The following is a 15150-nucleotide window of genomic DNA, read 5'->3' as shown; positions in this document are numbered from 1 at the left end:
TTGGTGCTGTTTCTAGTAACCCCAAAGACGTAACAAACTAAACAATTGTTTATGATGATAATCTAGAATGTTCTATCGACTGGAGATATGGGACTCGGTTATTCATTGCCTTGTTTCTCCAAAATATATATGTTTCGATAATTTAATTTGTTAGTTGTGTTATATTAATTTTACAGTAGTTCTTTTGCTTGTTCTTTAACTGTTCTGATTTATTCCACAGCTCCTATCTTTGTCAATTCAATCTATCGAAGCCTACTTGAGGCTTTCATTTTGTCACATCTGACTCTGACATTATGACCGTCAGATGACATCCGATCGAATATTCAATCTTTTAATTAAATTGTTGTTCGAATGAAGAAACGTTCATAGTACCGGTTGTCGTCCATTTGTCAGACGTATGCAAAATTCTGTAATGCAGCAGTGTTAAGAGGTTTTAACTCTTACCTATAAATAATAATTAACTGTAGTTTTCAGATATACTCTAATGTTAAAATAAATTATATTTGATAACATTTTTGTTTTGATTTCTTTGATGTTTTCTGGTGTTACTACCTCATTTGGACGTCCACTGTATTTTGCGTCATTGGTGTCTCTCCAACCACATTTGAAGTCAGCAAACCAACATTTTATTGTTGTTTCTGAGGGAGCGGAGTCCTTATATTAAGCAGTGTAAAATTTTAACACGAAATTCCCAAAGGAAAGCATCTAAAGGTGTGTATATAATTAATTTACAATAATTGTAGGAAATCATATTCTAGTGTGAAAGATTTACAGAATATGAATGAGTATTTGGTTAAAATGTGCGAGGAAAGAAAAAAATACGAACTGTTACGCAGATATGGCAAATGCATTAGGGATAATTCGGTAACTAATTTTATCAAGAAATGTATACACAGGTAGTAGCAGAAGAAATAAAAAATACAGTGATATCAAAATGACTTAACAGGTAAACACACCATCGAAGGAAACAGGAACTAAACCTTAAAAGGTAAATATGCTCTATAATTAAAATAAAATACTATAATACTTGGATATACAATTGTTAATTAAATGGATTAGGCATCCAAGGGGATATCACTACCTAATAAAACGCGGCTAGAACTTTACCTGATAGGTGGTGTGGAAAAGAGTTAAATGTAAATATAATACAACAACTCTAACCTATAAATTATTGTGGCTGTATAATTAAGTGTAGTATCAATTATTGGTTAATACATGTATTAGGTGTGCTACAATTCATTATTTTATTTAAACTAGAATTTTATCATATATCATATAAATTCATAGTTGATGCGACAATATTGCGACGTTTTGACGTCATAAATTTTGATGATCTATGTTCACACCAACTGTGGATAGATTATAGGTATTATCAGACCCCATGTTAGAAAGAAAAGTGATTGGAATTAACTCAACAAGGTTTTATTTACATCAACAACAAGTCAAAAACAGTCAACAAAATAATTCACTACGTTCTATCGTTTAGAGCACCAAGGGGGCCGCGGCGTAAGGGGAAGCCAGATAGGGGCTGGCGAAATATGGGGCTGGGGCTGCGGCCAACAGTGGAGCGGCGGCGCGGACGACGGGGGCGGCAGCCACTACGGGGGCGGGGGCGGCTACGAGAGGGGCGGCCAAGGCGTTGTAGTTCCTGGCGAACACCTGGGAGCTTTGGGCCGTGACCACTGCTGGGGCAACAGCCGGAGCCGCTAACAGAGGGGCGGCCAACACGCCTGGTTTGGGTTCAGCCATGGTGCAGGAGATGGTAGCAAGAGCAAAGATAGCAACCTGAGGACGAAAATATTATTATACATCCGATCTAATATGGTTATTTTTGATCGTAAAACATCGACAATGAAACAAGATACTTACGAACTTGAACATTTTGTTTGGGTTGGTTTGGTCGTTTGTTGGACACGAAAACGATTTGACTATGATGATCCCGTCACTGACCAAACAATTTATATCGGTCGAAAAATTCGTCGGGGCTCCCCCCTCTAGCCCCCGCGTTACGGCGGTCACTTTTGGGTCAGTTTTGAAACACTTTCCTGCGGCCGATTGCGGGCGAATCGCTCATTGATATGCGCGGCCAGTGTTTGGTGGTCTTGCGATAGGAATCGTATGTGATCGGAGGTTATAATGGTCCTCCGTGTATTTCGGCTATGGCTTAGTTGCGATATCAAGTCGAGAAATGTGCGTACGAATGTGAAAGAAATGTTTGATTTCATTCACTGTTCGAAACAACTTAATTTTTTTATTTTAATACTATTCGTATGGTATTTAATTGAAAATAATCTGTGATATATGTTTACTATGAGCAAATTGAGAGACCGAAGAATCCAACGGCTTCATATTTTCATTCTAGATTACTAAAATTAAGATTGGTGATTTTGCAAATTTGACATTTTTGTACGTAATCTAAGACCACAATTCTTATTGTATTCAAAATAAATTGATGCTCGTTGTCATTATTGGTCGATTAAATACCCGATTAACATTACCCTCTAGTTTCTTTATTTTATTCCTTTTTATTAGGATCATAGTGGAAGAACTCATTCATGATACATGAAAATTAAAACTTGGATAAAATCATAATATGTCTACATATTTTACTAATTAATGAATTGTAGTATAACATCATGGATAAGTAGAACTCAAACTTTCAAAATCCCATGATCTTGGCTTTAAAGAAAAATATTATCAATCATTGGAGACGACAGAACTTGCAGGGTGAAAGTTGTAGCAATTAAATCTTCTGCAGAATGATACCAGGGTATATTATAAGAAAAATGTTTGATTTCATTCACCGTTTGGTAGAATTTTTAATTCATATAAACCAAATAGTTTTCTTTTTTATTTTAACAATATTCTAATGGTATTTAATTGAAAATAATCTCTGATATATGTTTACCATGACCAAATTGAGAGACCAAAATATATATATATATATATATATATATATATATATATATATATATATATATATATAAATGTAAATAAATAAACTTAAATTTAAGATTTTATCTATAAGATAAACTACATATTATTGAACCATTTTAATTCCTTTAATTTTATATATTACAAAAACATTACTAGATTTGTAAAATAATTTTATAAACATTTAAAATGTCCTCTATTTAAATATATATAGATTTCCAGAAAAAAAGATTATATTTAAAAAAAATTTAATTAATTACTATGAATATTCTCATTGTTTTATTTCAAAATATGAGAAAAAAATTGGAGCTCAATTTGTTTTTTTGTTATCAATGATGATATTTTCACTGCTTGTTATCGTTCTTTAGTAATAATTAAAATTGAGGTCATTTTAAGGCTGATCGATTTCATTGCCTGTACAAGTTATATGCTGACCATTTCAGTAAGTGTTACATTATATTAAAATAGTTTTCCATTGTTTATATAATCCTATCTATAAAATGTATTAAACGTTTTACATACAGTACAGTAAATTGCAAATATATTTTGTTATCAAGCATGATATTCTTGTACTATAACACCCTTTTCCTTGATTTATGGTTTAATATTATATTATTTGCTGTATTAGAATTACCAGAAGTCATAGAGAGCTAAATCTGACGAATAAAGGGATTTTTGTGATAACTTGTACTTCTGGGAGTGGTTTGTTTTGGACTGCATTAGAGATTGTGTTAGTTTGAAGCAACTTTTTCGCAAATTACAACATTCAGGTAGTAAAAAGGACGTTCAAAAGTAATGGCATTATTATTATTTATTATTTTATAATTTCTAATGTAATATAATATCAAAATTCTCATTCTTGCTTCTTCGAAGTTGAAATACTGGATTAAAATTATTCTTTGATTTCTTTATTTGATTCATGGTCATAGTGGAAGGGTTTATTCATAATATATGTCGAGGAAAATATGCATGTATTCGTAAAATATCGAAATATTCGTATAATTTATTGCACCACCACCATATAATAAAGTTCACCAATACGGATAAGTAGAACTAAATAAACATTCAACATCTCATGATATTGGTGTTGAAGAAAAATGTTATCAATCTTTGAACAAGATCACTGTTCTAGGATGAAGGTTGCAGCAATGGAATCATATACAGAATGATGTAAGGGTATCTTACAATAGAAAATAACAACTACTCTATGGAACTACACGATGGATATTCGTCTCCACTTAGATGACAATAGTTTTGATTCCTGAGTGAAGTGATGGATCCATGTTTCATCCATTGTCACATATCGACGCAAAAATTCCGGTTTGTTACCTTTAAAATTGCCAAATATGCTTAGATCTTAGATCATCAATACTTTCTTGTTTTTAGTCAGCATGGATTAAAGGTGGCACCCACTTTGAACAGAGCTTTCTCATATTTAAATGCTCATGTAATATAACAGGTTAATTCAAAAATATCCGGCCTACCATAGTAAAACACATTTTTTTGGTTTAGTAAATTAGTTTTTTTCATTCAACATAATTTCCTTAAAGGGTTGATACACTGATTATGGCGACCCACCAACTTTTCGACACCATTTTTGTTGTACAATTTGTCCTTTGCTTCAAAATAGGCCTCAGTTTCGGCGATTACCTCTTCATTCGACGAAAATTTCTTCCCAGCGAGCATTCTTTTGAGATCTGAGAACAGGAAATAGTCGCTGGGGGCCAGATCTGGAGAATACGGTGGATGAGGAAGCAATTCGAAGCCCAATTCATGGATTTTTGCCATCGTTTTCACTGACTTGTGACACAGTGCATTATATTGGTGAAACAGCACTTCTAACTGTCCGATAACGCTATGTAATAGTCACTGTTGATGGTCCTTCCTTTTTCAAAATAGCCAATGAAAATTATTCCATTCGCATCCCAAAATACAGATGCCATAACCTTGCCAGCCGATTATTGCGTTTTCCCACGCTTTGGAGCGGGTTCATCATGTGCAGTCCACTCGGATGACTGTCGATTGGACTTCGGAGTGAAATGATGGAGCCCTGTTTCATCCATTGTCACATATCGATGCAGAAACTCAGGTTTATTACGCTTGTTTTCAAACACTGCTCCGAATCATCAATTTGTCGTTGTTTTTGGTAAAAAGTGAGCTCGTGAGGCACCCACTTTGCACAGAGCTTTCTCATACCCAAATATTAGTAAATGATATGATGTACACATTCAGTTGATATCTTTAGAGTGTCTGCTATTTCATTCAATTTCAATTTACGGTTATTCAAAATCATTTTGTGGATTTTTTAAATATTTTCGCCGGTAACAACCTCTTTTGGGCGTCCACTGCGTTCACCGTCTTCGGTGCTCATTTCACCACGTCTAAACTTAGCTTACCAATCCTTGATCGTTAATTTTCCTGGGGAAGTGTTCGAAAACTCGGCATCAAGCCAAATTTTTGTTTCAACTGTATTTTTTTCCCTTAAAAAAGCAATATTTTATTAACACGCGAAACTCCTTTTTATCCATTTTTTTCACAATAACAAGAGTTGCTTCACTCAAAATACTATAATTCACAAACTAATGATCCGACACCTGTTAAATTTATACACGCGTCTTTTGAGCATTAGGGCTAACTAAAAACATATGGATTTAATTCTAGTAGCGCCATCTATGTGTCAGGCCGGCGAATTTTCAATGGACTTGTTAAACCAACGCGTTCTTTTGATATCTTTATGATGTTAACTCACGCTAGTTCTTAGACTTTTGTTGTATGTTAATGTTGAGCAGTTGTTAAAACAACATACAGTTAGATTGTTTTATATTATTAGTAAGATCTACAAACGTTGAGATATCTGCTTGGAAACCGTGAGGATGAAACAAAAACTAACTTTTATTATAAAGTTTAAATATTTAATTGCAAAGTACAAAAATTATCTAATCGTTTCGATTGTAGCAACGAGGATGTGCACGAGAAAGTCGATTTATTTACAAAAATATATGTACAAAACTAAGTCTTTGATCAGTCATGCTTTAGTATCCATTTCCATAGTAGCGTTCGGCTCTTGGCGGAGGTTGAGCTCGGGGGGAAGCTGGGGGACCGGCTCGGGCCTGCGGCTGTTGTTCTGGCTGTTGCTGTTGGAGAGGCTGGGGCTGTGGTTGAGGCTGTGGAGGCGCCGGTCCTTGCGGTTGAGCCGATCTGGCCAGGGCTTGAGGCTCTGGCTGTTGTTGGGGCTGGGGCTGTGGCTGTTGCGGACCGGCAACGGGGAAACTTGGGAAGGGAGATTGGGGAGCTGGCTGGGAGGATGGAGGGGCCGAGATGCGCTCGTTACGGGACGGGGCTTCGGAGGCTGGGGCCTGGGACCTGGCGGCGGCGAATTGCTGTTGTTGCCTTTCCAGTTGTTGCTGTTGCAGTTGACGTTGTTGTTCCTGCAGTTGCTGGAGCTGTTGCTGTTGCAGTTGCTGCTGTTGGAGTTGCAAGTTGGCCAAATTCTGTTGGATGATCTGAGCGATGCTGGGTTGGGTGGGTTGAGCCTCCTGAGGTGCTGGCTGTTCTGGAGCTTGAGGCAGGGCCCTGGCTTGAGCTTGGGGCTGGGCTGGAGATGGAGCGGGTTGTGGTGGGGCGGCTGATGGACCAGCAGATCTCAACCTGGCGGATTCGATTTCGATGGTGTCGTCTGGGTTAGCTACGGGCACAGCTGGGGCTGGGGCCGGAGCCGCTGGTGCTGGAGCAGCTGGAGCGACGGGTTGGGCGGGGATAGCGGGAGCTGGAGCTGCCACAGGGGCGGCGGCGGCTACGGGAGCGGCGGCAGCGACGGGAGCGGCGGCGGCAAGGGGCAGAGCAGCTCGGGCGATGGCGGGACCGTAAGCTACGGCGGCTTTAGCTAGTAGGGGGGCAGCTGGGGCAACAATAGGTGCTGGGGCGGCAGCGAGACGAGCGGCTGGTGCCAATAATTGAGCTGGTGCGGCGTAACGAGCGACTGAGGCGACTACAGGAGCTGCAGGAGCTACATAACGGGCTGCAGGTGCCAGAAGTGGTGCAGCGGGAGCTACATAGCGAGCAGCAGGGGCAGCTACGTAACGAGCAGCTGGAGCCAGAACAGGAGCGGCAGGGGCAGCTACGTAACGGGCAGCAGGGGCAACAACTGGCGCTGCAACTGGGGCAGAGACCAGTCGGGCAGCTGGGGCAGCAACTACTGGAGCTGGAGCGGCAGCCACGATCTTGGCGGCGGGTAGAGCTGGAGCGACCAAGGCGCTGTGAGTTTGGGCGAAGAATTGCGAGCTGCGAGCGGAGACAACTTCTACGGGAGCGGCGGCCAATGCGGGTACTACTTCGACTGCACTAGCTGATAGCTGGGCTATCGCCAAAGCAAGGAAAGCGATCTGAAACAGGTACGTGGATCGGTGATGAGGAACGCCGATGTTCTCAACAACAAAATAATGTACGATTTACTTACAAAACGAAGCATACTGACTGATGATCCGACTTATTCCTCGTTGATTGAACCGGAGACCGTTCGATGCTGATGACCGCTCCGGTCGTATATTTATATAAAAGTAGTACCCCACTATCGCGCACCGAAAAAAAGACCTTTTACGAAAAATAAGTTCTAGGACAGAAAATTTAGTAATCCGAGAATAATTATCGGAGATCCGCTGATTGGTATGCAAGCTGATGGGGAGCCTTTGGCATAGAACCATAGAATTAAGAAATTCTGTTAAAATAAAACAATGCTCGGGCTTGGGCAACCCGCGGTGTATTTCGGTTATTCTGAATCTGTTTTGCATTGATTTATATAAGTTCGGAGTCGATCAGAGTCGATTTAATCTAGTTCACGTTGGTACCGAGTCGTGTTCGATGGAAACGCCGACGCCCATATTGATCAGTTCGATCGGGCGATAGATTTCCCATATCGTACTTTCCGTCTCTCTCTGATATTGTTCTCGATGCTATTATACCTGCAGCTTCGAATAAATTTATCAGTTTGCAGGCTGAAGGTGTCCGAGGTTAGTTACCAAAATTATGCTAAAGTTTTACATTAATTACCTAACTTCCGTTTGGTTTCCCCTGCTTCCTCAAAAGTCAGCAGGAAATTGGAATTTATATCACTATTATGTTTGTATATTTGCATATTATCGCATAGTTTAGTCACAAATGTGTGTCAGTTCTATAATATGTTCCTTTGGATATTTTATAAAAATGTTAGAATCGATCATAACCAATCTGCTTGCAAAAATAAACACTTATAGTCTGTTTGATATAAACTAAATTAATTATAATAGATATATAGAGCAAAGACTGTTATAGTTGAAACCTATATTCAGGTAGGAAACAATAATGTTATACTTTGTGCATTACACAAGTTTGCAAAAACAATTCTAAAAGCTGTTTGGGTCTTGTGACGCAATCTTCGTGGTTTTGGGTGCGCTGAATTCGAAAATGAAAACTTCCTTGTTGTCACAGGATGACCAAGTTCTGTTGACAATATGGGTGACTGTGTTAAATGAATTCTTAAGAGCATAGAATTGAAAATTATTGTTTTATTTATAAACAATTAACGATGCATATTTCTTATCTAGCATAAGTTCACAAGTATGTACTAAAAGCTTTTCTGTTTTCTCATTGAAGCTTCCCTTTATACATTTTTATTTGTGGAAAGAATCCGTAAGATATCTCTGAGGCATCCAATAGTACTCTTTCATTGAGAAACTCCATTATTCTTGGTATCTTTCCTAGGCCTCCTTAATGTCCCAATGATGTCGTTCAATTTGCTCTTCACTCAAATCTCACAATTTTCCCGCAAATTAGCCGGGCTAGATAGAAAACTAAACTACTTAAGCTAAAATTAATAATACAATTATACAATAAACAAGTTCGTGTGGTTTTATTCGCTTCAATCTTCTGATTTCCTGCGCGTTATCCATTAGCTATATTGCTTCCGCGTTGCTGTGATTTAACAAACCTATTTCATGTTTTAAGCCGAAATATTGGATCAATTCGTATATTCATCAGATTTCGAGGTCATCGTCATTCGTTGGTTACGTAGCGATAAACATGAGTAATTAATCGTAGAACTTTGTTTTGGCTCTTTTGGTTTACCAATTGGTTTGATGTCTTAGTGCAATCCCATATTTGCGCTCCATACGTCCAAATTGGCTGTATGATTGACTGACAAACCAATCTGGTCTAAAGGAGAGTATCTTCCGACTATTCAGTACAATTGCCTGACTTTGACTCATTAGAAAACCTAAAGCTTCAAATGCTTTTAGCATTCTTCTGACGATTTATTTATTCTTAAAGTCTTTATGATACGAAAATTCCTCTATGACACACTTAGTAGCAATCTACCAAGGGCATGTTGTGTGTTGTTATATCTTGTTGAGGTGTATTATGGGTATAATAAGCCTATAATGTTTAAATACGGTCTGACACATAGATGGCGCTACTAGAATTAAATCCAGATGTTTTTTAGTTAGATATATACCTCAAAAGCTGTGTGTATAAATTTGACAGCTGTCGGATCATTAGTTTGTGAATTATAGCATTTTGAGTGCAGCAACTTTTGTTATTGTGAAAAAAAAAGGAATTTCGCGTGTTGATTGCTTTTTGAAGGGAAAAATATAGTTGAAGCAAAAACTTGGCTTGATGCCGAGTTTTCCGACACTGCCCCAGGAAAATCAACCATCAAGGATTGGTATGCTAAGTTTAGACGTGGTGAAATGAGCACCGAAGACGGTGAAGGCAGTGGACGCTCAAAAGAGGTTGTTACCGACGAAAACATTAAAAAATTCATGAATCATGAATTCATGAGCTTCGAATTGCTTCCTCATCCACCGTATTCTCTATATCTCACCTGTAGCGACTATTTCCTGTTCTTAGATCTCAAAATAATGCTCGCTGGGAAGAAATTTTCGTCGAATGAAGAAGTGATCGCTGAAACGGAGGCCTATTTTGAAGCAAAGGACAAATCGTACTACAAAAATGGTATCGAAAAGTTAGAGGGTAGTTATAATCATTGTATCACCGTTCAAGGGAATTATGTTAAATAAAAAAAATTATTTATACCAAAAAAATATGTTTTACTATGGTAGACCAGGGACTTTTCAATTGATCTGCTACTTTTCAGTTGGATCTCCTTTTTTGTGTAATTTGGGAGATTTGTAGAATTACAAATTACTTCGTCAATGCCAACTTTATATGCAGCTGTGGTAAAAGAACTTTATGTGGAGGTACCAATATATTTTGGAAGGCTCAAACTCCTTTAAGGCTTCTTTTAATGAATGTATGAAAGGACGCTGTTGTGTTGGCGTCCTTGAACTTTTCCATATTATTTTGTTAGAAATCAGTTGAAAATACATTAACATATTTTTTTGTTACAAACCGCTGTTAACCAGGTCTCTGTTCGTTGGGTATTCTTCAGGTGTTTTGGTTAAGATTTATCTCATTGCTCCATTAATATCCATAAATATTATATATATATATATATATATATATATATATATATATATATATATATATATATATATATATATACATATATAAAGAAACACTATGGTTTAAATGCCACAACGTCATAGGAAAACAAAAAGAAGAAGAAATATTCATAACCATAAAATAAAATGCTTTTATTATTCGAAAAATTTAGTTGAAACAATCAATGTTTTAGTAGTAGTAATTGTAATGTTTGGGATAATCATGTACGCCATAGGTCACTGGAGTGTAGCTGACGTGGGTGCGGTAGTTAACAACAGGTACAGCAACGTTCTTCACTACTGGTACGTTGACGTTGTGGGTAACTGGTACTGTTACATGCTTGGTGATCGGTACCTGGACGTTCTTCACGACAGGTACGTCCACGTTGTGTGTCACTGGTACCGTGACGTGTTTAGTAACGGGGACTTTGATGTTCTTCACCACTGGTACATCAACATTATGCGTTACGGGTACTGTCACATGTTTGGTGACGGGTACTTGGATATTCTTCACAACGGGCACGTGTTGGTACCCAATCTCGGCGTGAGTCTCGTACTGGGGAACAGCATGATAGTTATAAAAGGTTGCGGATCGCTTGTCTTGCTTCTTGGAAGCTTCGTCAGAGTCTTTAACGACAGGAGTTGCCAGGCACATGGCCATCAAGCAGGCGAAGATTGTTAGCTAGAGAAAAATTATGATCATTATATCACTTTAATTAATTGGATTATGGAAATTAATATCGAAATGGTGAAGGAACTTTTATGAATAATATAATATCCACAGTTCTTCCTAATATCGATATAAAATGGTTTATTGGTGGTTCATAAACTGAATGAATTAACTGGAAATATGTTATTATATATTTAATATATCATATATTACAGACATATTTGAAGAATTTTTTAATAACTGAAGACAAAATCGTTAATTTCAATTCCAATTAGTAAAACATTTTTAAAAAATTACCTGATAAATCTAATTTTTGAACATATATAGTTGGACAAAAGCGAATCTGCTTAAATATTGCTTAACTTTATTTAATTGATTTTAGGGCATTTGACACCTAATCTATTAATTTATTCTCAATTTAGCTGGTAATATTTACGAGAAAATGTCAAAAATATTCCAATATAACTCTATTTTTATTATTTTTAGTGCTATTTTAGTGCCTTCAGAATTATTAAATTTGTAAAAGTATAGAAATGACATTGAATAAAAAACACGGCTTATATATCATCATGTAAAATAGGTATATGTTGAACATTATTATATACGATAATAAATTAATAAGTATATGTTATTTTGTAACTGAGTTTTAAATAATTACTATGCTATGAAGGAAAAAGTGACTAAGATAAGGACTACAATATAATCTAAATAATAAATATAATATTGAATGAAAATTAATTAAAATACTTAATTTTTTTTAAATGTTTCCCTTGAAATTTAGTTTTATTTAAAAATAATTCTTACTTGAGACTGCATGGTTCTTCAGGAGATACGAATCTGATATAGGTCCAGTGCCTGTGTGGACTATATTTATATCAAAATGTCCAGTATCCGCGAAAATTTGATCCGGTTCTAACAGGCGAGCCCAAAACATCATTGTCATCGAAAAATACTCAAAATTCCTTCTTAGGGCTTGTAAATAATCGACCCCTGTTACAATATAAGCAGATGAATTGAGAACTACGGCTGAATACTGATGGTTCTTCGTTAAACATAAGTTGTACGAATTATTTGTTACTTGTTTCGGCCACCTAGTAAGTGCAAGGAGATGTAAACCTACCTTGATGCAAGACGTGGGTTGGGCCTGTCACAAAATTTACATAGTTTCCGAAAATAATTCAAGATAAATTAATAAACAACATTAATTTATAAAAAATAAACAGTATAAACCTATCTCTACCTGCTAATTTGCCTTTGCCTCGTAAATATTAAAAAAATATTCATTCTGTTGGAAAAAATACCGAGAATATATCGTTTCTTTTATATATTTACGACCAAAACTTATTTTAACATAATATTCAGTCATATATTATATTTTATCTTTATTGTTGATAAAATGGTGAAGGTAAAAAAATAAAGTAATTCTTCAATATCACGACTTGTATACGAATCATCACGAATATGTTTATGATGTTTTAGAAAAATAACTTCAGTAAAATACAATATCATTTGTTTTATTTTGTCAACAGTCTGTCTCATTTGTTCCAATTCTTCTTTAAAATATTTTCGAAATAGTTAATAATAATGCTTTTGTGTGTTTTATTTTTTATAGCAAATTATTTTTTAAACAGTTTGCCATATAATTTTATTAAGAAAATGTCTAAACAAAAGCAAACAAATTTAAGATTGTTGATCTTTAATTTATATTATCTTATTTGCATAAATATTTTCGATATGTCGATGCATAATAAATAATTCTAAAGCTGTAAGGTATCATCCAACCGGCCTTTTGTTTTTTTGCATATTTTAGAACATATTTTATGATAAACAATGCAAATTTGGGTGTGATAGATGATTTTAAAGAAGATATCTGGATCAATTAACATTTAAATCGTTTTAAATTTTTCTATAAAACGCTTTCTCCGGATTTTAATTGATTATTTTTACAAATCATGACAATATAATGGTCAAGACATCCTTGAGATAACAGAATAATGACAACTAATAAATATTGTGTAAAATTATTACGATTATCTCTATAAATCAATTTTTTCTACAATACTCATGGAATAATTCATTATTTTAAATAAATATACTAGCAGGATATCAGGAAACGGGTAGGCTACGCACCGTATCGTTACTGCATGAATTATTTTAAATGAAATTGAAAAATTAACCCCAATCAAAAACTAAACAAACGCATTTGATAAATAATAGTGATCTCTGTCATGAAACGTTATTTATTTTATTAATTTATAGTGCGGCGTGTACTCTAATGATGAGCTTGGCATTATTCAAAAATTTTATTCTTATCAGGACAGCAGCAAGCGCGAGAAGTGATATTTTTTGACAATGATTTTTTGAATCCCCATCGTTTATTACATAATCGATTTTTTATAAGCGTAGAATCGAGTAAAGGAAACTGTACTTAAGCTCCGAGTTCAGGCCACCAGTAATATATGCATGGGGATGTGACTTACAATAATCTTAATATGTAATATATAAATATCATAATAATGTGTTAAATTATTGTTAAACTATGATTTTCCAATCAATATCTTCTATATAATTTCTTGAAATATACTTAAATTAAAATATATAATAGGGGATATAAGACCTTAATATTATAGATATCTTTTTATGATAACTAATGTTAGCCTCACAAGTATAGATGGCAGCAATGACATCGAATTGATATTTTATAGTTCTTTAGGTATCTATTTATCAATAGGGAATAATTCTTGAATACATTTCGAAAATATCTAACCAGGAACGTGCATGATAACAATTTTCATATATTATTACATTTAAACACTAATTATTTATTCATAAAGCGTAGGGAGCCTTGTTGACACTATATGCAGCAGCTATGAGAGCTTTATTGGGAAAATAGCGATGTACTGATAGGATATGATTGAATTATATGCCACCAACAGTGTTGCGGCGTTATTGAAAATGGAACCGCTTCGTGCCCTTTATATTAGGCAATGTTACTTATTGTTTACCAACTAAAATAATCTATAACAAGGCCCAACCAAGGTGGTATAATATTTTAATTGATATAAATAGCGCTGTTTTGATATATGTTGGTATCAGTTGACTTCCATTGCTTGAAGATCGGTGTTTCTTTTGTTGTGTGCGTGTACCCATCATCAGTCAGGATGTACAAGACCGTAAGTATCAGGTTTGTAGTCAGGAAGTGGTTTGGTGTACAAAAATATACGGTTTTAGATTGTTTTTGCTGCTCTTTTTGCTGCTGTCTTCAGCTCTCCCTTACCCGAGGCTAATCCAGTCCCAGAGGCTAAGGCCCAAGTTATCGTGAACCCTTACGTGGCTGATATAGCGCCGGTAGCACCTCTGGCTTATGCTGGTGCCCCCATAGCCTACTCGGACTATGTAGTGCCATCAGTTTACGCTCCTGGCTATGCCTACTCTCCATACCTAGCTGCTGATCCCGTTGTCGTCGTTTAGGATGCTCAAATTTTGTTCTGTGCTCATTGTATGTGTTAAATTTTGTAATAAATGATATATTAATGACCTGTTGAGTTTGTTTTTTCACAGAACCGATGACCAATCGAAAGAAATCTCTTATGCATTTTAATTTTAGAACATTTTACTTTTCTATGGGACGACATTGACCGGCAAACCTCGGTAGTCGTCGAATATATCATTTTTTTCGTTTGATCGGGTCGCGCTTGCCATGCCAGGGGCGTCCAAACAATGTTGTCACCGTGACTGGGGTGTTGCATATTAATCAGGCGCGTTTAGCAATCCGTTAAAGGTGCACATAAATAATCATCGCTAATGCATTTTTATGTAGCAATTACTTAAAAACAGCTTGCATAGTTCAAATTTATTCGTTGTATTAGCATTCAACATCAGGTCCGAGTTTAATAACCTTTTTCTAAGGGTTAAACTACCGAAAATAGGTAGGGTATATTATACGTTGATATCCCCATTATAGGGTTATCTTCATCTTTCATTATAAATAATACAGATGCGTGGGTGAAGACCAAATGTATTTGGTGAATATGAAAACTGAAAACAGTAGACATTCCCTGATATACGTGTCAC

General features: G+C 36.0%; 4 protein-coding genes across 4 annotated transcripts; 1 reads left to right on the top strand and 3 right to left on the bottom strand.

Moving 5' to 3' along the window:
• Positions 1–1406: 1406 nt before the first annotated feature.
• Positions 1407–2055, bottom strand: LOC143203437 (uncharacterized). The gene is made up of 2 exons (XM_076415568.1): positions 1870–2055; positions 1407–1785 (listed from the first exon to the last, which is right to left on the bottom strand). The coding sequence occupies exons 1-2, from the start codon at positions 1879–1881 to the stop codon at positions 1483–1485; spliced, it is 315 nt and encodes a 104-aa protein (XP_076271683.1). The 5' UTR covers positions 1882–2055; the 3' UTR covers positions 1407–1482.
• A 3843-nt stretch (positions 2056–5898) lies between these two features.
• On the bottom strand, positions 5899–7541 carry LOC143203772 (uncharacterized). Its single transcript, XM_076416035.1, has 2 exons — positions 7391–7541; positions 5899–7316 (listed from the first exon to the last, which is right to left on the bottom strand). The coding sequence occupies exons 1-2, from the start codon at positions 7400–7402 to the stop codon at positions 5967–5969; spliced, it is 1362 nt and encodes a 453-aa protein (XP_076272150.1). The 5' UTR covers positions 7403–7541; the 3' UTR covers positions 5899–5966.
• Positions 7542–10544: 3003 nt separating this feature from the next.
• LOC143203771 (uncharacterized) lies at positions 10545–11937 on the bottom strand. The gene is made up of 2 exons (XM_076416034.1): positions 11881–11937; positions 10545–11088 (listed from the first exon to the last, which is right to left on the bottom strand). The coding sequence occupies exons 1-2, from the start codon at positions 11890–11892 to the stop codon at positions 10597–10599; spliced, it is 504 nt and encodes a 167-aa protein (XP_076272149.1). The 5' UTR covers positions 11893–11937; the 3' UTR covers positions 10545–10596.
• A 2154-nt stretch (positions 11938–14091) lies between these two features.
• LOC143203507 (uncharacterized) lies at positions 14092–14613 on the top strand. The gene is made up of 2 exons (XM_076415685.1): positions 14092–14249; positions 14308–14613. The coding sequence occupies exons 1-2, from the start codon at positions 14160–14162 to the stop codon at positions 14545–14547; spliced, it is 330 nt and encodes a 109-aa protein (XP_076271800.1). The 5' UTR covers positions 14092–14159; the 3' UTR covers positions 14548–14613.
• The last annotated feature ends 537 nt before the right edge of the window (positions 14614–15150 follow it).

Source organism: Rhynchophorus ferrugineus, unplaced genomic scaffold (assembly GCF_030347505.1).
Source record: "Rhynchophorus ferrugineus isolate W39M unplaced genomic scaffold, kcgeb_rfMv2 rfM10, whole genome shotgun sequence".
Lineage (NCBI taxonomy): Eukaryota > Metazoa > Arthropoda > Insecta > Coleoptera > Curculionidae > Rhynchophorus > Rhynchophorus ferrugineus.
This window is presented reverse-complemented; position numbering and strand designations above follow the sequence as displayed.

Bases quoted from the DNA above. Each gene is read 5' to 3' on its own strand.
- LOC143203507 (XM_076415685.1), top strand. From the start codon at position 14,160: ATGTTGGTATCAGTTGACTTCCATTGCTTGAAGATCGGTGTTTCTTTT. The intron at 14,250-14,307 runs GTAAGTATCAGG...ATACGGTTTTAG, and splicing joins CAGTCAGGATGTACAAGACC to ATTGTTTTTGCTGCTCTTTT.